The sequence below is a fragment of the Rhipicephalus microplus genome, chromosome 3 (assembly GCF_043290135.1).
Source record: "Rhipicephalus microplus isolate Deutch F79 chromosome 3, USDA_Rmic, whole genome shotgun sequence".
Taxonomy (NCBI): Eukaryota; Metazoa; Arthropoda; class Arachnida; order Ixodida; family Ixodidae; genus Rhipicephalus; species Rhipicephalus microplus.
Genome location: NC_134702.1, coordinates 40,479,580 through 40,504,051, shown reverse-complemented (window position 1 = coordinate 40,504,051; position 24,472 = coordinate 40,479,580). Strand labels below are relative to the sequence as shown.

The 24,472-nt window shown below is 45.5% G+C and overlaps 1 protein-coding gene across 3 annotated transcripts in view; it reads left to right on the top strand.

Annotated features, from left to right (window-relative positions):
* Positions 1–1,741: 1,741 nt before the first annotated feature.
* The window catches only part of LOC119176131 (uncharacterized), a 65,682-nt gene continuing 42,951 nt past the window's right edge, over positions 1,742–24,472 (top strand). For 2 of the 3 annotated variants that reach the window (XM_037427276.2, XM_037427293.2), the window contains exons 1-6: positions 1,742–2,167; positions 7,645–7,681; positions 8,214–8,267; positions 9,905–9,976; positions 12,880–13,197; positions 16,798–17,072. In XM_037427276.2, coding sequence (XP_037283173.1) covers positions 2,127–2,167; positions 7,645–7,681; positions 8,214–8,267; positions 9,905–9,976; positions 12,880–13,197; positions 16,798–17,072 — 797 coding nt within the window. In that variant the 5' untranslated portion in view covers positions 1,742–2,126. The remainder of the gene's footprint in view (positions 2,168–7,644; positions 7,682–8,213; positions 8,268–9,904; positions 9,977–12,879; positions 13,198–16,797; positions 17,073–24,472) is intronic. The other variant, XM_037427285.2, reaches the window with a different exon arrangement.

Genomic DNA, 24,472 nt, shown 5'->3' with positions numbered 1-24,472 from the left:
CTTGTTGCTTTGAGTTGTGAAGATTAAAATGGAATAAATAAAGCTTTTTAGACTTACGAAAAATCTTCGTCAGTGGTAAGTGAGCATGAAGCAGTGCAAAGCTTGTTGGTAAGTGCACTAACTAATTATGGTCTATATCAATAGCCTGAAGCTTGATTAAGATTTCTAGCCGCATGCATAAGCCCATAATCAGCTGCAAACCAGTCAGCCGCTGGTCAAAAAGACAGTGTTATGACATAGGCAAGTTGTGAGCATTTCAGTGCTTGCCCTTATGCAGCATAATATCTGTGTGTTAATTGCTAGGGCATTGGTAATCGGGCTTGGGCAGCGCTTGCTCGGATTATCGCTAAGGGTTGAAAAATAGAAATCTACCAGTCATTTTTTTTTTAATGTCTAGGCTGGCTGTGATATTGAAAAAAGTAGCTTTCATACCGTTTTCATGTTTCTAAAACACCAGTATTGCTCCATCGGGCTTTCAAGAAACTCGATGCAAAGGAGCCAGAACAAGTTGAGCCGTGCTTGGAGTGGTACCTTTATTGTTGCAGTGCGAATTGGCGTTTATTACTCATCGGGGTATCAAAAAGTCGCATGTCCAAACAAAACTCGTACGCACGTACGAGCATTCGTGCACGCCGTCTCCGCAACGGCGCACTTCTGTGAAACACATAGTGAAACAGGGCAACCAACGTTTTAACCATACAGTCAGTTATGCCTTAGCCGTCAAATCTATATTTGCCTTACTAGGGGAAACTGCTGACAACGCGCTGCTGCTGAAATGGCGGAAGCTGCGCAAGCCATCACCCAAGTGACGTTGAATCGGCCTGCGCGCGTCGTGTTGCGGAACCCGGGTCTGGGGTTGGTATTGCGCAATCGTTGTTTACATACCTGAATGACCGCGTGATTGGAAGAGCAGGTGCTTGTGTGAAGCGCAGTCGCACTTTTTTTCACATAGCCTATAAATGGTAGGGCGAACTGTCTTCGGATGGATGATGCTAATCATTTTATCGCAAGTTATTTAATTAAGGAGTTCGGTACTGGGACGACTTCTCCGACAAACGCGCGGGCTTGTGAGTGAAAAGATTGAAGCAGAAATTTGTGTGGCGCAGTCTCGGTGCGTGGTGATTCGAATTCGCTCGCGTGTCGTGCGAAGCTTGTTTGTTATTCCTCGCGAACGCTGCTTCGCAGCAGCAACAGCAAGTTTTGACGCGCTGGAGAAATTTGCGCGCGTCGTGACGTGCGAGAGGAAATCGGTTCTGACAGCAAGGTAAATACCGGACCACGCGGTTGTGGCGTTTGGTGCGCTTTTATTTTATTCCGTCGCTAACTAGTTTTGTTGTGCAAACGTTCGCAGCAGGCCGTCCGTGAGAGACCGCGAGCTGTGTCTGAGCCCACGCGACGAATGTATGACACATAAACATTGGCCACGCTGGGGTGATTAAACTCCCGGCAGTTCAAGAGCATGGGCGCTTGGCCAGCACGAGGAAGTGTTGTGCGACGTTGTCGAAGACCGGCTTTTTTGCGCTGCCCAAGTTAGTTCAGCTAAATCGACAGTACTGGTATGCCCTTTCTCGATTACTGTCGCTTTGTAACGCGTCAACGTGCTCTGCGTGCGTGTGCAAATCACGAGGACTCTGTTTTCCACAGGATAAAGTAGTCCGGCGGCGGTAGCACCCGCGGTGTGTATTCGGGAACTAGCGCTGCTTGCCCCTTGAGCTGTGTTAGGCTTAGGAAGGGGCCTGCAATTGGCCCTTAAGCGATCCCCCCCGTATCCGCGCGGGTATTCTACTACTAGAAGGGAAAAACAAGTGTAACATAGCAAGTACTGTAAATAACCATTCCCTCTCAGATGCCTTGTTTTTATACTTGTGCCTGTGATATTTCTGGACTGCGGCGTTTTGGCCTGTACGAGAATCGGCCGTTTAGGCCTAGTGGTTCTGGTGATCGACTCAACCCACTTCGTACTACGCTACGAAGCTGCAATAGTTGTACAATAGTATAAATAGGAAAATAAGCCGGACACCTAGGAGGTGAGCGCCAACCTAGGACTGGACTCTTTAAACAGTTTTTTGTGTGTGTGAGTGCGTGGAAACAAGAGTGGGCAACGTCCCATCGTCCAGCGAACAATCATGAGTGGAGACACGAAGCGGAAAAGCAAGAGCAACACGAGGTTTGTGTACCGCCTCTCTTCGGGGTTTTCTGCGTTCAGCGCTCGGGTTGTCGTGGCGTGCAACTTCGTGGGCAGTGAAACCCCAGCGTTTCTGCCGCTTATTATTTGCCGCGACTCGAAACATGCTCCTCGCATTAACATGTAGGCCTAGGTTAACCCATGTTCGCCTATGAATCGATGCAGTGTAGCAGCATCTTCGGCCCGCGTCTTTGGGGTGTCCCCGCGATGCTAAGGAATGCGCCGGTGCAGTTTGTTACACGGAATGTAGTTACGTTATTGCGCGGTTAAACGCACGCCTTCCTTTTCTCTGTCGCCTGGATGTTCGTGGTGCAAAACGCCCCGAAGTGTGTGCGCGCGTGTGGGAACAAAAGTTTGCGTCGGACTCTGTCAGAAAGCTACATTAGCATGCCTCCTCGCTTTGCATCCGCGCTTTTTTTTTTTACAAGTGCTTTATTTCAGCCCGAGCACTCGAGTCGGCGATGAATGGCGAGCATTCTGCTATGTTCAAGCTGAAAAAAAAAAATCTTAACTACTACACTTCATGTGGAAAGTCTGGCTCTTTTGATTTCATCGCGACCGCGTTTGAACTTGTTTGTTTCAGTTTCGTAGCAGGAATTTTAAGTGGTTCTTGTCTTGGAAAGGCCCCGCGTTGTCCGTTTGACGGGATGCAGTTGCGAGCAACGTGTAACAACGCTTCCTAGTGACCTCGTTGATGTCCCAAACATTCCTCATCCAAGGGCGCTTCGTCTCGAAAGGAAACGAAGAGACGCCCGCGTCTCTTGCCTCTGCATTGTTCTGGAATGCGATTCTAGTTGAAAGTAGCCACGTATCCATCTCGTGAGCGAACAGTTTCTCTTCTGTCTGTGAACACTCCCCCCCCCCCTTTTTTTTTTTTTGTGACAAGGGTAAAATAGCTGCCACCTCAGTCTCGGTGCAACGACTTAGCTGTTTTCGACTGTGGTGTTCATTTGCGCAGGTGTAGACCTAACCAGTCCAACTCGAAGCGGTGGTTCTGGGCACTGCAAAAGATGTAGTAGTACAGTTGTGCTATGTAGCATGCGCGGGGCCACCGCTGCTGGTGCGGATTCGGGCTGCGGCTGCTCACCATGAGTTGTAAGGTTCAAGTACCACAGGCGTCGATCCTTGCCGCCGGGCTTATGCGTCGTTCGTAGAGTTTTCAGCAAAATTCCTAAAAAAGGTCCGACAGTACTTCGGCTTCGCTTAACCGTTTAGTGCTACGTGTCAAAGGTAACCACTTTTGTACAGAACACTTTTGATGTGCTATGGACAGAGCCAATGTTAATTCGGGTGCAACATCATTCACCTGTTTGCAAAATATTTTGTTAGACCTATTCTCCAAAACTGGTGCAACAATGATGTTGCACATTCTTCGAAACATCGAATTTGTCATAGTAATTCGTATACACATAATGTTACTGATATTGTATGGACATCATGCTGCTTTAATTGCTGGGCTCTGTCAGTGAAAGGAAATTTTCAAATAGGTTGGAACTGTAGATAGAAAGATCTTCAGACCAAGAAAACATGCATCTAGAATGCATACAGCAGTGAAAAAATGGGTTTTACTTTGACCTGCAGGACCTATAGGAATTTCGTTTGAGCTATTGGAGGTGCTTTATATCTCTAAATTTTCCAAGTCTAGGCAGCATCAGGTTATGTGATTTGTAATTTTGCTTCTAGCTCCCAACAGAGTATGTTCACTGTTTCTCTGATGAACTCTTTGAAGGCCTTGCCAATTTCAGTTGCCATTCAGTTTAGACACTTATTTTGCAGTAGTATTGTGTCATGACTAGAGGCTGTATTTATAGGCACTAAGACACCGGGTTTTAGGCACCAAAGATATGCAGAAAAACACTGTTTCAGGCCCCCAAAATCGTAAATATAGGCACAATAAATATTGACAAAATTCAAATTTTTGAAGAAATGTGTGCTATCTGTGTATGACAGGAAAGCAAACAGAAATGCGTTAGTTATATATATATGATAGTACAAAGGCGCCAATGGTTTAGTAGCATAGCCATGCAATTTTTTTCCCGTAGGCTTTGCAGAATACGGTCACTCCTTTCCTTGTTCAGCATGGTGAGTTAAGTGTCTACTGTCAAATAAACACCCTCCTGGGACTCTTTCTTTTTGGCACGTCTCAAAAGGCCAACACAGGAGCAAATAGCCAGATGACTAGTAGGCCAAGGGGGTCTTCTTGCCTTTTATAAACTTGGTCTAACCGCACAGGGTCAATTTTCTCTTCTGTCTGGACACCTTAAAGGGCCTTTCGCCAGGCTTGAGAATTTTGAACTGGCTAGAGGAATGCATTCACTGGGCGCTCATGATCTCGTCTGCCAAAATTTGAAATGCTATGCGCCCCGGAAAGAGGTGAAATGACAGACTAAATGCTGCTTGCCCCTCATGTCGCAAGCGTGCGCCCCTACATGGTGGAGGTGACGTACAGGAATGAATGGTCCTGCGTACATCAACGTAGTACGTGGCACTGATAAATATTCGATGCGACATGTGCAATCTGTTGCCTGAATAGAAGTAAGAATGTTGACAAAAATATCAAAACATGCAAATGGAGTCTATTATTTTTTTTAACTTTGTATCGAGTGAGATGCGAGACTAAGCTGCCTCTATTTCGTTTGCGTAGGTGTTCTTACCGTTCTCGCACCGTGCCGGTGCAACAACGCTTGGTGTGTTTTTGGAGCATAGTCCTTTAAAGTATTGATTGATTGATATGTGGGGTTTAACGTCCCAAAACCACTATATGATAATGAGAGACGCAGTAGTGGAGGGCTCCGGAAATTTAGACCACCTGGGGTTCTTTAACGTGCACCCAAATCTGAGCACACGGGCCTACAACATTTCCGCCTCCATCAGAAATGCAACCGCCGCAGCCGGGTCCTTTAAAGTAGTTCCAGCGGTGCGACGCTATGTAATTGGTAATGATACATGATCCATGGCAGCCTCTGCAAACATGAGTACGTAGAGTGATCCATCCCACAGAAATAGGCAGTACAGTGCAGTGAAAGTCGAAACGACACAACACCAGCTGGCGAGCACAACCTAGCATGGGCATGTGATGCGAATGTAACCTTGCGTGCGGATGACGTGTTGATGCGTCTGCGTCGTGATCTTTTAGCTGCAGGTTGCTCCAATACCGAAGCTGGCAGTGAAGGAATTTCGCTTTCAAGCTCGCCTTCTCACATCATGCTTTTGTGGCTTGTAATGAACCAATAAAAAATGAAAGAGCTACAGAGATTTTTATTCGGCATGCAACAACTTTCAGTTTCTAAGTAAAATATGTAGTGTGACCTAGTCAAGTGCGTTCAAGAATTAAATGACAAACAAATCAAAAACCATGTGGACATTTTTTTTTTTTATCTACACTCTACTTTGCCCTCATGACACTCCACAGTTTCGCATTCGGTCATCGTCTTGTGGCTGCACAGAAGCAGCTCCTGTTCCCTATGCATACGAGCAGACATTGGGGAGATGCCGAGCAGACCAGGGGATGTGCATGAATACATGTGTAGAGGGTAATCGGCTTTCCTATTGGCCAAGAGGCCTGGTAGCCTTGTCAGTGCTGAAAGTAACTGATGAGATGGAGTATAGGTTGTGCCCCATAGAGCTTCAAAAGCTTAATGTTGCCCGGTAACATGAATACCGTTCTCAAACTGTACTAGAAAGCAAAGTTTGAGGCTAAATAACGGTCTTAAAGGCACCACTTTGGAAAATAGGCATTTATAGGCACCATAAAAACACTATGAAGCCCTTCTTAACCTCTAATTCATGCTCATATGTCAAAGTGGCACGATAGGGACAAAAAGCAAAATAGGCATTTGGCTATAATCCATTCTCTAGTCATTAATTGGATAAAAGTTTCTCGATTCACTTGAATTATGCGAGGCAATATGCTGACCTGGCCAAAGATGGTGGTTCTGTGTGCTTGCTCAGAAAAGCGAAGGTGGCAAAAAATGAGTCTAGCCTCTCGATATTCTTGTCGGTGACCCTCATCCCATGCTTGGGCAATGTTTCGCTTATTAGAGCTCATTGATAGTGGCCACACCAGGAGGTCAAGTGGACAAGTCGGTTGCAAATCTAGGATGCTCAAGCGACAAATTGGCTGGCCACATTTGATTTATAAGCGACTGTTATGGATCACTCGTTTGCCCCTCAGTTGTACAGTTGCATGTGTGAAATCAAGCAAGAATTGAAATGAACTCCACTTAGACCAAAAATAACCATTTGTGACTGGTTGCTTTGCTTCTTGGCCGCGCTTTACTAACTTGGCAGTGCGACCTCTCTAGATGACTGGTTCAACAACCTGTCACAATTTGTTGCAAATCATTTCTTTTTATCAAAAAGTGACTGTTTGGGTCACTCCTCAAAGATTCAGTCACGCTACTGCTGTCACAAAGGCTCTGCACCATTCAGGTAACAGGACGTCCGCCAATGCAAGCGGACTGTGATGGCGGTGCGAACATAAGTCAACTACACCTATTGCAACTCATTTCAGTGTGGTGATGGGCTGGTCGCATTTGTTCACATGCCTTTGCTCAGTTGCTGTGAGTGAGGCCTTGGTTTTGTTGCCTTAAGCTTAGAGCAGTATTTTAGAAGAGAAAAGCAAGCAATTTCATCCAAAGGTTTCCTTTTTGTGTGTGCCATGGGACATAAGCCTTGTGCAGTGTTAGTGCCGACATGAGAAATATATATATATATACAAATTGAAAGAAAAACGCGAGGTTGTCACTCATGCTGATAGCAGTTCATCACATAGCCTTGTAGTGAGCACCCTGTCTACTCGCTTTCATGTGGTCGTCATCTTTTACACTAAGTATAAAAGCCTTGCACAAAACCAACATTTCTCTGGGTTTAGCTAGGCATTTGTCTAAAGCAAATAATGGGGCATGTTTCACTGTGCACCAGGGACTGTACCATGTTTCACCTGTACTTGTAAGTAGGACACTGCTGTAATGGTGTCAGGTGATACGTGACATCACAGGTTGACATCGTGTGTGCTTTGCCCACTCCAGTCGGGTACAACTTTAGGCGTCAGTTTAGTAAGAATGTGCGCGCTAGACTGAATTCGGAAGTGGGATGGCCGGTAAGTTGACAGTCCACTCACGGGTAAAACTCTTTTGCTCGTGGAGGCAATCTGAAATTGCGTTTTGATTACCCAGATTGGGCCTCTCCGACGTTTATAAGTACACTGCTCTAGGTGAAAACAACAGTTGACTCGCCCCGTTTCAAATGACCTCTTAAAACCAGTAACAAGTAGCCAACCCTCTAATAAATAGTTGCAGAAAAGCTGACTGGAATTCATTTGGTATTGTAAACATCTTCAATGACTCTTCATTCTAAATACATCCTTCTGCATCCACTTCAATGTGTTTATTATTGGTTTGCTTCAGCGGATTTGAGTGTCATGTCATGACAGATTTTCTTGTATTGTTTAATTTCAGCAGGCCGGCCAGGTCGAAAGTTTCTCAGGATCGCAAGGTGAGAGTGTGTTCATCTGTATAAAATGCTGGCAGTGCCTTCTTGGTATTAGGTATTAAAAATATGGCTTTAATCTTGTAGTATGAGGTAGTTTACAGTTGCTGTAGTGTTCTAAACGTTAAGCGACCAGAAAAAAAATGGGCTGACGTTTATTCAAAGCCCATTTGCAATTAATGCCCTCTGCATCTTGAACCTACTAACATCGCCACTTGTTGAGCCTGTGAAGTGTTGACACTTGTCGCAACTTTTTCTCAGAATGATGGGTCTGTGTTGTGTTTCTACAAGGACAGCTTCTAACTCCGTATGTGCATGTTATGACCTCTTTGTCTTACATTTATTTCTTCACCGACGTTCCCCTTCATTCCACTCCATTCTGGCTAACAAACTGCAATAAGGTGTCATTGTGGGCTGCTGAGGGTATACTAAAAAACTAGGTAAAAAAACTTAACCCCCTTTTTTTACTGCTTTAAAGAAAGTGGAATCGACTTTAAAAATTTCTAATCGTCATATTTTCAAACTGTTTGTTTTTCAGCTTGAAGGCATATACAACAATGCCCGCTTTGTCCACATCGCTGCATCACTTGTGGTAAGTTGCTGTACCGTTTACTGGTACACTAAATGCCTCTTGCGGTTTTTGTGGTGTATTTGGACAACTAATGCATCGGGGGGGGGGGGGTGTATTGTAATGCCTGGTCATCTTGGGGCAGGTACCAAATGATAAAAAGCATGTCTGCGACAATAAACATATGAAGTTAAGCACGTGTGATGTAGCGGGGAAGTGCCTGGCGTGCTGTTGTATCATCCATAAATATATTACCATGTTGACAAGTCAATGCCAGGATTAACGTAGAAATGGATCATCTGACTACGCTATACTGAAACTGACTGATGCACTTTCCTGCAAACTGTGCTCATTGATGCCCTAATGTAACAGAACTAATACTTGTTGGATCTGATGTTTTCTTCACATCAAGAAAGTGACGGCATGCAGTACTGCAGACTAGAATGCATATAGACGAATCTCAATAAGGTGATCACCAAGGAGACAATTTTTCTTCGTTCTCATCAGGACCTTATAGTTGTGAAAGCAAAATTTGTTGAAAAAAGTTGCTGATATTCCTCTGTCCCACGTTCTTTTGAAGTAGCTTTATTCTGGCAGGTCAAGCTTTGCATAGCTTTGTTGTCACTGTGGCCTTAGGGGAAAGTGCAAGTAATGTTGAAGACTTGCGCGAACTTACTTGCCTTTCTTGCACTTAGTTGCATTGCATTCCTCACTCATGTCGTCATTCAGATTTCCTTTGCCTGCGGTTTGTGTGCTAGGGTAGTTGCTAAACATTTCGCGCGTAACCAGGTCAGAAAAGTCATGCAGTTACAAGCATCTGGTTTCGCTCCGACATGGCAAATCACGTCCCATGACTGCTAGTGACTGCAGGTTATTAGCGCTTGCAGAAAAAAATACCTACTACCATCAAGGTGTGCAGACAAGTCGGAAAGCCGACTTGAAGCAGTTTTGAATGGTGGCTGGCAGATTATTACTTGAAACTTTTTTGTCATTGCAGGAGTGCTTTTTAAAACCTCTGCGTTGTCGAGTGGTATCATATGCACTTAACTCTATGGATGTTGACCAGGAACACCAGATTTCTTTGTTACCACAAGAATTTTGTTATTGAGGACCTTCATTATTGCAGTGTTCAACTGTATTGCTGCTCCTCCTTACGTCATTTTATGCTTTAGTTGAACCACACGTGGTGGAGCATGGTGTGAGGTATTGAGGAGTTTAGATTGTTCACTAAAATGTGCTGATTAGATGCAGTCGTTTGCCATATGACAAAGTATGACCTTAATTGTCCCTGTTTCTCTTTTTTGGTTGATACACAACTGTACCAAGCAATTGGAGGCACTGATTCAGTATCTCCTCAGAGAAACTTTTAATGAAGTGCTGCCGAACTCTATACTCTTAACTAAAAGCATTGACGCCTGCACAAATCGGTCAGCCCCACTGTCTTTTCTTCGTTTTCACTGTAAGTTGTCAGCTAGTGTAATATGAAAAAATAGTTGGGGACGTTCTTGCTGTTTGAAAGCGTGTGACATTTCGTAACACATTGCATGGCTGTTTAAGGGGTGAGCTGTTCGACTCCCAAAAGCCTTGATGCTGATGTAAGGGGTGAGCTGTTCGACTCCCAAAAGCCTTGATGCTGATGCTTGTCTTTTCTTCCCGCCCAGGGTCATGTCGTCCAAGTGCAAGTGCGGGACGGAGAGGTTTTCGAGGGCGTATTCCGGACGGTTTCGCCTGAGGTGGGCCTTTACACCTTGTGCTTGTGGCAGTGCTTTCTCGTCTATAGAATGGTCCAGCTTAGCTGAACGAATTCTGCACTGACGACTTCTTGAAATTGTTAAAACACGACTGGTGCAAATCAGTTCAATGTGTTAAAGCTAATTTTAATCAATAAAGATTTCTTTTTCATACATTACGCATGTTTTTGACCATATCCTGAATCTTTTTTGCTAGTGAGGTGTCGTGCTGCTAAGCCTGATACAGTATGCTTAACAGGTCATGTGCAGTTGAAACTCCTGTTGTCCTGTCCTTCCCCTCTACGTGTCCTTTTGTGCAACTGTGACTATTATATTGGGTGAACGAAAAAAAAAAAAAAAAACGTGGCTGATCCCTCTTTTAAGAATTGGAATAACACGAAAGTGAAATGTGTCTTCACTGAGGTAGTTAAGCGTTTATTTTGAATTGTTTTCCACAAGGGCGAAGGAATTAATTCTACCGAACAAATAGCAATTTCATACCTGCCAAGTCTCCCCCATTGTCCTGGAGACTCCCGGATTTCCACTGTGTTTCGTTTGTATGGTTGCCTTGAAAATCTCCCGGAAATTGAAGTTTGTGTGCGAGATCTGGCCGCATTGACAAAAATGCAAATGTCCGTTCCGGGCTTTTTGCAAGCCGACCGCATTTTATTATAAATGAATATAAGAGGTGTTCATCTAAACGTACAGTAGTCTCAGTGATGCAAAAACGTGACAGATACGAATTCGTTAAATTCCTCAGCCAAATTCTTATGCCCGTTGGGCCGAAATTCGAATGTTCCGAACACTTTTCCTAATCACGGCGTGTGATATGAACTTTATTTATTACTGAAATTGTCGAACGAAGGCCGATGGAGAGCAGCGTGCTCAAAGCTTCAGAAGTACGTGTGCGACTAGTGTGCACGCACTGTCTTCTACAGTGCGTGTGGTTGTTGTTGCCACAACCGCTGTGGACGAAACCGCGGTCGTTTGACACGGTCATGTATGGTGAGGAGGTTATTGACAGAACTCCAAAATTGTGCACCCGGCCTACACTCAACCAGTCAAAGCAACGCTGGTTTCCGCAAACTCTGTGGACAAAACTGCTGTAGTTGCGATCATAGATAGCGTAGAATGACTTAGTTTTGAAGGCATGTGGATTAAAAACAAAACTACAGTTTGCTGCAACCGCCGCACAGAAAACTGCGGCAGTGCAATAGCGATCTACTTAGTTTTGGAAGCCACATAGTTTTGAGATACGTGGACTTAGTTTTGAAGGCACGGGGATTGAAAACAAAACTACCGTTTGCTGCAACCGCCGCACACAGAACCGCAGCAATGCGATAGCAATCTAGTCAGTCAGCCACGAGCCCAGAGGCCATTTGGCTGACTCATCAGTAGATTTAAGGCGGTAAAGGTGTAAAAAAAGATAGAAGCGTTCCTGTCCAAAGAATTTAGTAGCGACCACGATTTCGCGGCAGTCAGCTGCGCCAACCCATCCGTTCATGTGTGAAGACACACGCAAGTTGTTTTGACAAAAATCAATTTTTTTCGCTAGCTTTGATGATGCCAAATTTCAAGAGCATCTGAGCCCCCCCCCCCCCCTCCAATTTGAGACTCTCTCCTTAGTGGCAAACCCTACCCTCGTGTGTTTGGCCATTGCAAGCCATTATGAGACCGCAACACCGATGTTCGCGCTTGCGTTTGGGACCCCGCCCCCCCTCTTGTTTTTGGAGACGTTTTTTTTTTTTCTTCTCTCTTTTGGTGGCACAAATTGGGGAAAATAATTCAGTGGGCCAATTTGGCTTATGGCAGCAAAACATGATTATGCTTGTCGCCTAAGGCAAATCCATCACAGCTGCAAATAAAAGAAAAAGTCACTAGCCCCTCAGCCGCTTCCCCGCTCGAGGCCTTTATGAATTTCTCTGTTGCCAGGTTGGCAGGTATGCAATTTCATGCGAAGAATGGCAAGCAGCTCGAAACTTGCACCCTATGCAGAAAACACTGAGGAAATGAGCATACACAACATGAGCGCCAACAAACAACTGTCTCAGCTCGACACGTAAAGCATGCTGCTCGAACAGAAAGACACAAGAAACGAACGCAGAAGTATACACAGGACGAGTGCGAACAACTGTCACAATTCTTACTTCATCATATGTGAGCAGCGTGCTCCTTTCATAAATGTGGCCGCGGCAGCGAGCGAAGTGACCTTCATGCTCTCCTGAATGTCGAGTCTGATTCGATGCGCGTGTGCACAGGTGAGTTATGTCCCGTGGATGCGTGTGCTCAAGGAAACTCTGAAACACGTGCGACGTGAGCCTGTTGCGCCATCTTGCTACCGATTACGAAAACGCGGTGAAGTGGAGGTGCTCTGAGGACTGCCAACGGTATACTGTGTATATAAATGGCTTGCTGTTAGCAAGCTTGACCACGTACATTCCGTGGCTTAGTGGTTTTTGTTGCATCCTTCAGAGTGAGAGTCAACTGGTTCGATGCCTCGCTACGGAACTTTTCCATCTCGTTTTTTTTTCTTCTTTGGAATCTTTTACTACGTCATATCCCTGACCGAAATACGTCAGTGGAGCCAAGGACTCTGGCATGAAACTCATGTTGAAAAAGGGTTTTTCTTTTTTTTACCAGGGGCTTGTTTATAAAATACTTTTATTCAATTAAATCGGGGAGACAGTAAAGTTAGGCAAAGCATAGTGGATGTCCTGTGTAGGTCCTCTAAGCTTCCACTGGCTAACCTGTCTGTTCAATTCATTTGTTTGACTCTACTGTATTGGCTGTGACTTGGTGAAAAGAAAGTTCAGCTGTGTAGTGAAGTTAAATTTCTGATGCAGCTCAACCTGTCTATACCTTTGCTGCTTCTTGTAACGTTTGCCGTCATCCCTGCCATTGTGCAGCTCGAGGTAGTGCTGGAGACCGCTCACCCCGTGGAGCCAGGGGCACAGTCAGAGCCGTCGTCACTGTCGCGGCTGCTGACCTCGCTGGGCCGGGACCAGCGGCTCGTGCAGCTGATGATATTCCGGCTGCCAGATGTTGTCTCACTCTGCGCGCCCAACGCGGACTTAGACTATGCCACGCGGGACTCTTTCACGGACACTGCCATCAGTAAGTTCAACGGCCAGCTTGGTGAGCGACCCCTCGAGCCCTGGATGGATGGTGGCATTGCGGACGGCATTGGCGGCCTCGATGACCCTCCACTCGATGGGGAGGACACCGTGAGTCTTTATGTCATTATGCTACCGTTGTCACTATGCTATAGTCTACAGTTCGTTATTGAAAACGAAGCCGTTAGTATATATTACTATAGCGACTCTAGATTGAAATATTAAACTAGTAAAGACTGTCAAATTATACCCTAAAAACACTAGCGTTGGTTAATTTCATAACCATAGGTTTATGTTAACAGGTGATACAGTCAATGTCAAAAGGAAATTCTCAATTTCCTGCAAATATCTCCAACAGTAATCAGATGTTGCTGATTTTAAAAGTTTTTTTTTTTTTAGTTTGTGGGAATAGTGAATTTTAAAACTAAATTGAATAAGGATACAATTAAATAGTTCTCAAATAGCAAGGCAACTGTTTTCAAAAGAGGCCTAGAATTTTGTAGCTTTATTTCAAACAAATATTCACCATCTTAACAGAGTAGCAGAAGTTCACATTGAGAAAACATAGGTTACGTAAGCTGACGTAATATTCTATATAGTAGTGACTAAAGCCTTCATGTTATTTTTTAGATGTAGGGTAAAAGCAGCAGTTACTTCAGTAAGCAGGTGCTTTTTTATCAGCTTTTAAGGGGGAAGGTGGCATTGAAAAAAAACTTATTTTTGACCTACAGCAATGAAATTTGGCATGCATACTCATAAGTGTCCCGAATAGGGAAATATGCAGTTTCATCATGATAGCTTCAGTAGTTCTCAAGTTACATAATGCTACATGGTCCAATTACATGGTCTGCTCCTAGAAAGCCTAGCACTGCAACAAAACATGCCAGGAAGCTGCGAATGGTGTTATCTTTACTCAAAAAAAAAGCTACAGGGTATGGCACTCTCAGAATTTTTTAATAAGTTATCTTTTTTTTTTTTTAAGGGACCATCATGGCTGCTGACACACATTGTCAGAAACAGTGGCACGTACAAATCATCGTCTAGAAAAATAACAGGGCCATAAAACAAATTGAAGATTGCTGTACCCATAAGCAGTGTTCAGAGATTCAGGAAAAAAAAAAAATCAAAATCGGTCCAGTCATTTCCGTGCTACTCTTTCCACGAGCAATGCACAATGACCAAAACACACTTGTGAGAAAAAGCCTGTCGAAGTTTTCGACAGGCTTTTCTCAATGAACTTTTTGTTTCTCGTTGGATATTGATGAAAATTGGCACAGACACTAAGAATAACCTCACAGTGCTTCCATAAAAATTTCGAAGCGATACCACAAATACTTCACGAGAAACAAATTGTTCCTTCATTGAACCATGTGGAGGGACTGAGCATAAGGAAATATACAGTATTGAGAAAGCTGCGTTTAAAGTTTCAACTTTTCTTTACGTCTCTAAGACACCTAAAAATTGTGATCTCAGGTTTCTCTTGTGATATTTGACTTCTTTTCATGATTTACTCCTTTTCGTGATTTACAAAGAACAAGTATGGATTTCAAACCAAGTTCTTTGTATGAAGGAGTGGTGTGATAGGTATGACAGAAAAGATTGTGATTGAGTAAAACCATATACTGAAATTACACATATTTTTTGTGCTGAAGTTGTAATTAGGGTAATTAAGTACTTGATTACAAGTATTCACTGAACTTTTCTTTATTTGGAGAGAGGTTTATTGCATCAGAAAAATGGATCACACCATGACGGCCTATGCCTTCTTTCCAAATAACAAAGTTGTGGGCAGAAGACTGGTGGCACAGGAATTTCTAGCAGTATAATTAATGACACGAAATGGACATATAAAAATTCGTGCCCCTGATTCATACATGCTCTAGCCGTGAAACGCATCATCATACAGCCGGTCGCGGAAACTAATCTACAGCAATTCATTAACCTCGGAACATTCATAGACGTTCGTGGCGATATCAAGCACGGCTCCAAGCACGTCTGAATCTCATCACAAAAGCTTATTGACAGCGCTTCATATGACCGTGGGGTGCGCGGCCGCGTGTACAGTGCAGCCGGCGCATAATGCACTTGCCGGCGGCGTTCGATGACGATGCACGAAATGTGTAACTACGATGACAAAAAATCGGCGCGCACTGCACTTGGCATCGCATTTTCGAATGACGACGCGCGAAACTGCTAGCCGCTGTTCCGAGCAATCCTTGGCAGTGAAGGGGGGGGGGGTGACGAGCTTGACTGTGTTGTCCGCTGCCGATGCGTAAAATGCCCGTACGTGATTCAGAGGAGCTAGCGAGTGATGTGGTACATTCCTTGCGAAGAAGCACGTCGCCAAGAGCGCGCTTGCGCGTCGTTCCTGCCCGCAGTCTCGTTGTCAGCGGAGTTAGGGCTAAAGCCGACTTCGATGACGTGCCGCACTCGTAGACTGCCGCGCGCCCACTCGTAGTTATCTGATCGTGCATCCGGTATGGCCACTCTTAGTAATCAGATCGTGTCGCTGCTTACAGCTTCGTTGCTCGCGAAGAAGCACGTCGCCACGAATGCGCTAGCGCGTCGTTCCTGCCTGCAGTCTCGTTGTCGGCGGAGTTAGGGCTAAAGACGACTCCGATGACACGCGGCGCACGTAGACTGCGCGCCCGCTCTTAGTGCCATAGTAACCTGATCGTGCAGCGCGCTTACTGCTCGTAACTAAAGCGTAATTATATCTTAAGTGATTATCAAGCCGTGAACACGTCACGAAGTGGCGATTTTCGAGAGCCATGTCCTCGCGACGCACAAGCAGCAGACGATTTCCCGGAGCGAGCATTGGCCAATGGCGAGTCGAGCTGGGGCAACATGGCGGCCTCGGCCAATCAAGGGCCTCAAAATGACCTTCAAACATTTTTCGCTCGCTTGTTGTCAAAGGGAGGAGCCAGCTGAGGAGGGAAAGTTAAACACGGAGAAATGCTCTTTCCGATGAGCCCAAGAAGCCGGCTCCCGGCCCAAGCATAGCGAAGCTATAATTTTTTGAAAATCGCCGTTTTCTCGCCATTTCCAGAAAAAGTTTTGCTACCTAGGTGGGTGAAAAGAATTTTCCGAAGTACTTCTGCGCGGTTTTCAGTGTGGATATTCTGAAACCAGATAGAAAAAGGGTTCCAGAAACTGAAAACTTGAGTTTCAAAAAATCGATTTTTTTGCCATTTTTCGCGATCCCAAAGCCGCGTCCCCCCTTAAATGCTGGGAAGTCCTAAGAGTTTCATGAATTAACATGATAAATCAATCTCATCATAATAGTAGCGGATTGAGAATACGTTCGCTTCAGTGACACTGCAGTTGAAAGCCAAAATTCTTTCATCACGTGATGAGTATGTCTGATAGATCCCTAAAGGCTAGAACTACACACATCTTGGCAATCCGCTAATTTAATAGGTGCTCCCACACACTTTGCTTTTTCAGTGTTTGAGGTTTTCTCATTGCTAATTATTTGAAAGTTATTAAAAAAGTATTCGGTAATTTGGGTGTGTGCTATTCGATTCATATTTTAAAATTTTTTGAATATTTGAAGTTTTTTCTTATCAAAGTTTGAGATTTTTTATAGCTTATGAAATGTACAAGATAATTCGACCACCTTGAAAGCTGTAAACTCTGCCAGTTCTTGCCTTCCCTCCTTTTTTTTTTTCTTGTGTGGGTTTACCGCATTGTTTTGCCTGCTTCTTCCAGAATGGCTGGGACGCCAATGAGATGTTCAAGACAAACGCCGAGAAGTACGGGGTGACAACATCCTACGACAGCGCACTCTCGAGCTACACTGTCAAGCTGGAGCCTAAGAACACGGATGAGTACAAGCTGCAAGAAGCCAAAGCATCCAAAATTGCCCAAGAGATCGAGAGCAACCCAGTGTTCAAGAAGCGTATCGAGATGGAGAACGGGGACGAGGAGGACAAATACAGTGCGGTGGTGCGACCTTCTGGTGACAACGCACCACAGGGTGCCAGGTGAGCTCGCTTCATTGATAGGCTGGACCACTCTTCTCTAGGTAGACTGGCACCAGCGTTGAGTATGGGACCCTGAATAGTCTCGAGCCATCTCAGTGTGTTTCCTCTGCGCCACTTGTCTCCTGCGATCAGTCTCCCGCTTCGCGATTCCCAAATTCGTTGGCGACGGCAATGATCTTAAATGACATTGGTTTTCTACTGCTTCTATATGAGTCTTTCATCACTTGCTCAGGCAGATAAATATATCTGTGGGTTTGTATGCTTTACTCCCTTGGCGTCTACTAATACAAATAAACATGTGCATATACAAATAAAATGAACCAAGTGCCAGTGTGTCACCACCGCCGAACGCTACTCATGGGGAGAGAACAGATCGAATTAGGCTTGGCGAATGGGTGGAGATGTGAAGAGCTAATGATATCTGTGAGGTAAACAATGCTCACACTCGGCGAGAACTTTTCTTGTCAGCTGCAAATTCTTCAGGAGCTCGATCGAAGCGGCCTGCCCAAGACGGAGGTGGCGGAAAAAATACATCCCGAAATCAACACTGTCGGGGATCTGGAAAGACGGAGAAAAGATTGAAGGCACTGTTAAGAATGGGACCTTTACATCTAAACAGATGCGGACAATGCCTTATGAAGAACTAGAAAAAGTTCTTTTTTTGTGGTTCAAGCATGCACGTAGTTCCGATTTGCCCATTAGCGGACCGATTCTAGAGCACCAAGCTCGAGAGATCCCCCATCCAAATGGGTGTTAAGAACTTTGTCCTAAGCAGCAGATGGCTCGGCCGCTTCAAAACACGCCATGGCCTAGTCTTCAAAGCAATTCAGGTGAGAGTGGTGCAGTAAACAGGGTCATTTGCACCGACTGGCAACACGGGCGGCTTAAGGCAGTTTTGATTAGTTTTGAGCCACGTGATGTCTTCATCATCGACGAGATGGGTCTTTTTTATAAGGCGTTTCCATCAAAAACTGTCACCTTCAAAGGCGAAGCCTGTAGTGGAGGAAAACGCAGTAAAGATCGCATCACTGTGCTGGTGGGTGCATACAGTCAACTGCCGATTTTTCGGACATTCGAATTTTCGGACATGCCCGATTATTCGGACATCTTCGCGGCACCGCCACGAGCCCCATAGAATCAATGTATAAGGAAGTCTGAAATTTCGGACGCTCGAACCCCCCGGAGTCCAATTTTCCGGATTTTTTTACGCGACGGAAGGTCGGAAACCACCACCGGCCTCCAGTGGAAACCACCACAACTGCGTCACACGCGATTACGAATTACGATCGCATGAATGAGCCCGCCGGTCTACTGTGGTGCCATCTGTTGCTTGGACTCGTTGATCATTAGTGGAGAAACACACACGGCCTCCGAAATTCCTAACACTGGCCGTGTTTATCGTGCAAGGGTGCTTCGCTGACAATCGAAATTATCCACCCGGAAATTTTTTGGCGCCAATAAAGTTCCTTTCGCTTTAGCGCTTGTGCTCGTGCGTGCCACTCTGGCTTCCCGCGCAGTGCTTTCACGAAGCGTTTCACCACTTAGAACTAACCGTCACACACCGATTTGGTCTGGCCACACTGGCTATTTTGAATGTTTGCCAGCGCCACTTCCGGAGTACCCGAGGCACCGTCGCCTGCCGTTGCGCGATGTCGAAAAAGAGGAACCAATGCCTGCGCCACCTACGACCGCCGAATTGATGCGAGCATTGATGACGCTGTCATCGGTGTACAGCGATGACATGACCCTTGCTCAGATCGAGGCGAATGTGATCACATGCAAGCGAAACGCCGCTCAAACAAGAATCAACAAGTTTTTCAAGCCACTGCAGCTCTAACACCTGCTGCCCTGACGGCGCTTGCTGTCGGCTGCATGCATTTTTTTTTAACGGCTTTTTTCAGAGCCACCCCACTGATGCTATGGCAGAGTTCCGAAAGTCTGGTACTTCGACCTTGACCCTCTTGATCCGAGAAATATTAATGAAATGATGTGTTTTTTGCTTGCATTGAGAAATATTAGCAAAATGGTGCGTTTTTTTGCTTGCAGTGAAAATTATCGGTAAAATAATGCGTTTTTTTTTTTTTTTTTTGCTTGCATTCATTTTTTCGGACTGCCCAAAGTTTCTAACGGTTTTTCGCTCCCTAGGGGGTCCAAAAAATCGGCAGTTGACTCTACATGGCAGGAGATGAGAAATTGAAGCTGTTGGTAATAGGAATATCAAGGCAGCCACGTTGTTTCAAAGGCGTTCTACACCTTTCCGCTGCGTACCATGGGAACGGAAAAACTTGGATGACCATGGCTATTTTCGAAAACTGGCTACGGGAGGAACACACAAGATTTACAAGGCAAGGCAAGAAGGTTGTCTTCATCGTGGGGAATTGCCCAGCCCACAGTCAGGTTCAAGGACTCCAAGCCATCACTCTTGAGTTCTTGCCAGCCAATGCAACGGCAGTGATCCAGCCGATGGATCAAGGGGTAATTCAGAACATTAAAGTTCATTACCGCAGGCAATTGCTCCATCAAATGCTGCTTATAGCAGGCAGCGGGAAATGCTACAGCATAAATTTATTGGCAGCCATCCACATTTTGGTTTGTGCCTGAGAACAAGTGAAGGCAACGACAATACACAGATGTTTTTCACCATGCTGGCTTTCAAGCGCCAGAAAGCAGTACCTGATGAAGAAGAAAGCCCTGCTGATGCCGACATTAAGACATTATTCAGCCAAGTCGTGCCCTCTGCCCCTTTTACGCTGCAGGACTACGAATCTATTGACGAAAATGTTCATAGTTGTCGGTAAGAGACTGTCGAGGAAATAATTGCCAAAGTGTAAGATGATGAGGAACCTTCCAGCGATGAATGTGATGACAATACTGCCAGTGCAGTGGTGCCACAAGAACGATCATCTAAAGAGGCTGTTGAACTTTTGCAGCGCTATTTTGAGCATGAGACTTGTCCAGAATTTCTAGCTAGTTTGTCAGGCATGGGTGCATACCTTGTGAAAAAACAACTCAAGCTTGCCAGCAAACCACTCTTCACTTTGTCTCGTCTGAGAGAACGTTCCTCCGGCCTCAATTTTCCCGCATCCGCCACCATTTGCAGGCGAAAAGTAACGCATAAAAAGCAAAGTCCTGAAGGTCCCATGCGGAAGCCTGACTGGCTGCGTGTGCCACGCGACACAAACGCGGGAGCGCCATTGGTCTCCTAAACAGTTGCCCTTGGCAACGGTGCAAATTATCCTCGAACTGGGGCGCTCCTCCTGCTGTCTACACTTTGTGCCTTCAAGCACGCCATTGAAGCGCTGAGTGAATATTTCGGTCGTGGGCGGCACAGTTTCGCCGTAGATTCTTGCCAGCGATCATGGATCGGCCACGGTGTAAGAGAAGATACCGAAAATTACATCAATTTGGCAGTCGTAAGCGGAAATCTCCGCACGTGAAAAAAAAATATATCAACAGCTTCCAGTGCTGCCTCTGCTGCTCAACGTGTTGCTGACACGCTGCCGTTTGCTCCGTGCTTCTTGGTCAATGACTTTTCGAACCCGCGGCCGCAATTGTCGACCGACGATCTCTCGGACCCGCGGCCGTGTTCATCGCGCATAGATGAAATGCCATCGGTGACTGTCAGCGCAATTGAAGCTCGCTTGGAGGCCTCGTTACAGATCGCCACAAGCCTCTCGTGAGCGCACAGCAGTGAAAGCCTCGCTCAAGTCTGTTTCGGCAACTGAGCGAAAAATGAAGCTTCTTGGGGAGAATGAGCAATACACTGATGTGAAGCTGGCAGAAGAGTTTTTGCTTGCACAGCTAGCAGCAATAAATGCCTCGTATAAAGATGTTTTGTGCCCAAAAGTGCTTTCAGAGTAAACTCAATCTTCATTTGGGAACAAGGCATGGTTTAGCAGCACGAATGATATTGAACTGCAATAGCTGTGGCATTGTGTCTGCCGAGTGGTCATCACAAAGAATGGAGGATGGCAAGGCTTTTGGTGTGAATTAGCGTGCTATACAAGCCATCAAGACCACTGGCAAAGGTGCAACTGGTCTAAATGACTTCTGGTCTATAATGCATTGGGGCCTATACCACAAAACTTCTCAAAAACCTTTGAAATCAAAGTTCAAATCTGCTGGTGAAATGGCTGCAGCGAGTGTTTTTGCCAATGCTGTGACAGCGATGTGCTCTGCTTACAGCCAAATGTAGCAGACATTTACAAAAAAATGTCACAGTAGTGTATGATGGGACATGGACGGTGGATAATGGTCACGTGTCTGACATCAGTGTAGGCACAGTTAACGAGTTCGACACCGGCTTGCTGCTTGAATGCGTCGTTCTCTCCAACAGATGCCATGGCTGCACACTTGGGCCAAAAGAAAATGATGAAGGTATAAGGATTGGAAAGAGGCCCATGTTTGTCAAAAAAAGAAACACCAACGTAAATTCAGGCTGAATGAAGGTCGAGGCTGCACTAACTTTGTTCAGAAGGTCACTGGAGAAGAACGACCTCTGGTACACATTTATTGTTTGTGATGGCGACAGTCGTACTTTCTAGGCTCTTTCTGAAGAAAAAACGTATGGCTTGATTCTCTTGGCAAAAGAAGATTGCATAAATCATGTAAAAATGAGGGTGGGTTCAGCTCTGCAAACACTTGTAGCAAAAAGTGAAAAAAAAAAAAAAAATCTGCCCATAGGAGGAAAGGGTGGCCTGACTCAAAAGTTGATTAAAAGACAAACGAATTAATATGGGATGGCCATCTGTGACAACACTGAGGTTGATGACATGCTAAGAGCCATAATGGCAACGTTTCATCACATCACCTCTAGAGATGAAGAGCCGCACCATGAACTATGGCCGCCTGGACCACTGAGCTGGTGCAAGTACCGTGCCGCAGGAGCTTAAGGCAAGGGATCACCATCGCAAGCGTATAAACTGGCAGCACATGTTGCAGCTGCATTGCTGCCACTCTACCAACACCTTTATGACCCTCAGTTGCTAAATCGTTGCCAAGGCAAGAAAACCCAGAACGGAGATGAGAGTCTTCATTCAGTAATTTGGTCTTTTCTCCCTAAAGAACAAAATGCTTCATTGAATGCCGCCGAAACAGCTGTGAATGAGGCCATCTGCAAGTATAACTTTGGCCCTCTCCATTCTTATAGAGAGTTTTGTGCATCGCTCGGCCTGAAACCTGGAAATCACTCCATTCACAGAGCTGCAGAGAAGGATAAAATATGGGGAAAAAAACATCAAAAGCGCACCAAAGCAAGCATCAAATGCCTAAAAGGGCTCGCATCACAAAGGACACCAAGAACTATGGATCGGCGCATTTTAGATAAGTGAAGGCAAGGAAAAACTTCTTGAGCCGTTTTCTCAAAAGTGTTTTTTTGCCTACCTGCTGAGATTGTGCAGTGATTTTCTTCGTAACAGTTTGGCCAATCTTGACTCTGTTTTTTTTTTTTTTTTTTTTTTTTTTTTTTTTGCCATATTCTTTAGACTTCGATGCGTGTAACATACTTGCCAAGTCTCCCGGATTAGCCGGGAGACTCCCGTATTTCGACAGTTTTTTTCCGGTTGTACGGCTGTCATGAAAATCTCCCGGAAAATGAAATGTCTGTGTTTGATCTGCCCGCATTGACAAAAAAGCAGTTCAATCCGCTCCAGGCTTTTCGTACCTTCTCCATTCTATTATGAATGAGTTCAAGAGGTGTTCATGTAAAGTTACAGTATAATCTCAGCGATGCGAGACTGCGGCAGATATGAATTCTTGAAATTCCCCAGCCAAATTCCACTATATGTCTACTGAGCCTAAATTCGAATGTTCGGAACACATTTCCTAATCGCGGCAGGTGATACGAACTTTAATACGGAAACCGTCGAATGAAGGCCGAGAGCAGCGTACTCGAAGCTCCGGAAGTATGCATGCGACCGGCGCACGCACTGTCTTCTACAGTGCGTGTGATTGTCGTTGTCACAACTGCTGTGGACGAAACTGGGGTTGCTCTTGACACGACGATGTGTATGGCGATGACATAACTGACAGAACCCCGAAAGTGTGCGCTCAACCAGTCAAAGCAACACTGCATTACGCAAATTCTGCGGACAAAAGTGTGGCAGATGCTATCGTAGATGGCGTAAAACGACTTAGTTTTGAAGGCGCGTGCGCAGCCAAGATAGATTGTAAAGTGAACTACCGTTTGCCGCAACTGCCGCGCACAAAACCGCGGTCGCGGCGATCGATAGTGATCTATGAGCTCCGAGGGCACGCAGCGGTAGGTTAAAGGCAGTAAATACGTAAAAAATTAAAAAATTACAGTTTCGCTGCAAGGGCACAGCAATAAATGCGACAGCAACAACTTGGAATGTAACGACAAGCAGGTCAAAACGTGCAGCGCGCTGCTCACACACAAATGACGCACGAAGACGATACTCACAGGATGAGAGCGAACTAACGTTTACTGCTCGACACGCAACGCGCTGTTTAAACAAAAACGATGCACGATACGTAATTGCAGGTACAGATGAGTGCAAATAAACTAGTGTTCCTTTTTTTCTACCTCGCTGTGTATGAAAAGCGCGCTGTTTTCGCAAAAGGGGCCTGTGCAGAGACCAAAGTTACCTTTGTGGGCCTGGCAACTAACGCTTTCGTTTCAGTGAAAGCCTTACGATTCCCCCACCAAAGGATAAGCGCGCTCACAGGCATCCATCCATGGGGCAAAGTACACCTGAGCGATAAGCACGCATCGGCGTATCGCGCCGAGCCCGGCACCGAGCGCGGGCGACTTTTTTAAAGACGATAGTCTCTCTTGGGGACCTTCGATCGCCAAAATTTTAGTCTGTCTGTACATTGATCTGTCCACCCTTAACGATACCCTAAACGGCACCAAACGATACCCCAAATGGCCGACCCTCTCCGCAGCGCCCACCAATATTTCTCAAGATTTAGCGTTCATACTTGTGCAGTTGTCACTTAAAAAGCGATTATTGCGCATATCGGAGGCACCATAGCAACACGTTAAAATTCTGTGTGTGTGTCTTTTTACTAGAAAAGGCATACATAAGTAATTCTAAGGATCGTATCGCTTATTACGCTGCGCTGACGATGCAACACTTGTACAAAAAGGCAAGTATTTGCAATGCTTTGCTAAGACGACACAATGGTGGCAGCTAACCGTCGCCTTGCGTTCTACACCTTATCGCCTCCGAGACAGGCGCGCATGCCGTGCGCTTCGTTTCCCAAGATAATCACCAGATAGCGATCATGTCTCACGTGTGTTGTGACATGATGCGCTCGTTCGCCTCCGCTGCACGCTCGAGGCACTCTGACGGAGCGCCTCCAGAATATCGTTCACCGATTTTCTTGCCCAGAACATCAAATAAACATTTTGTTCACTCTCTCCAGACGCAAGACTA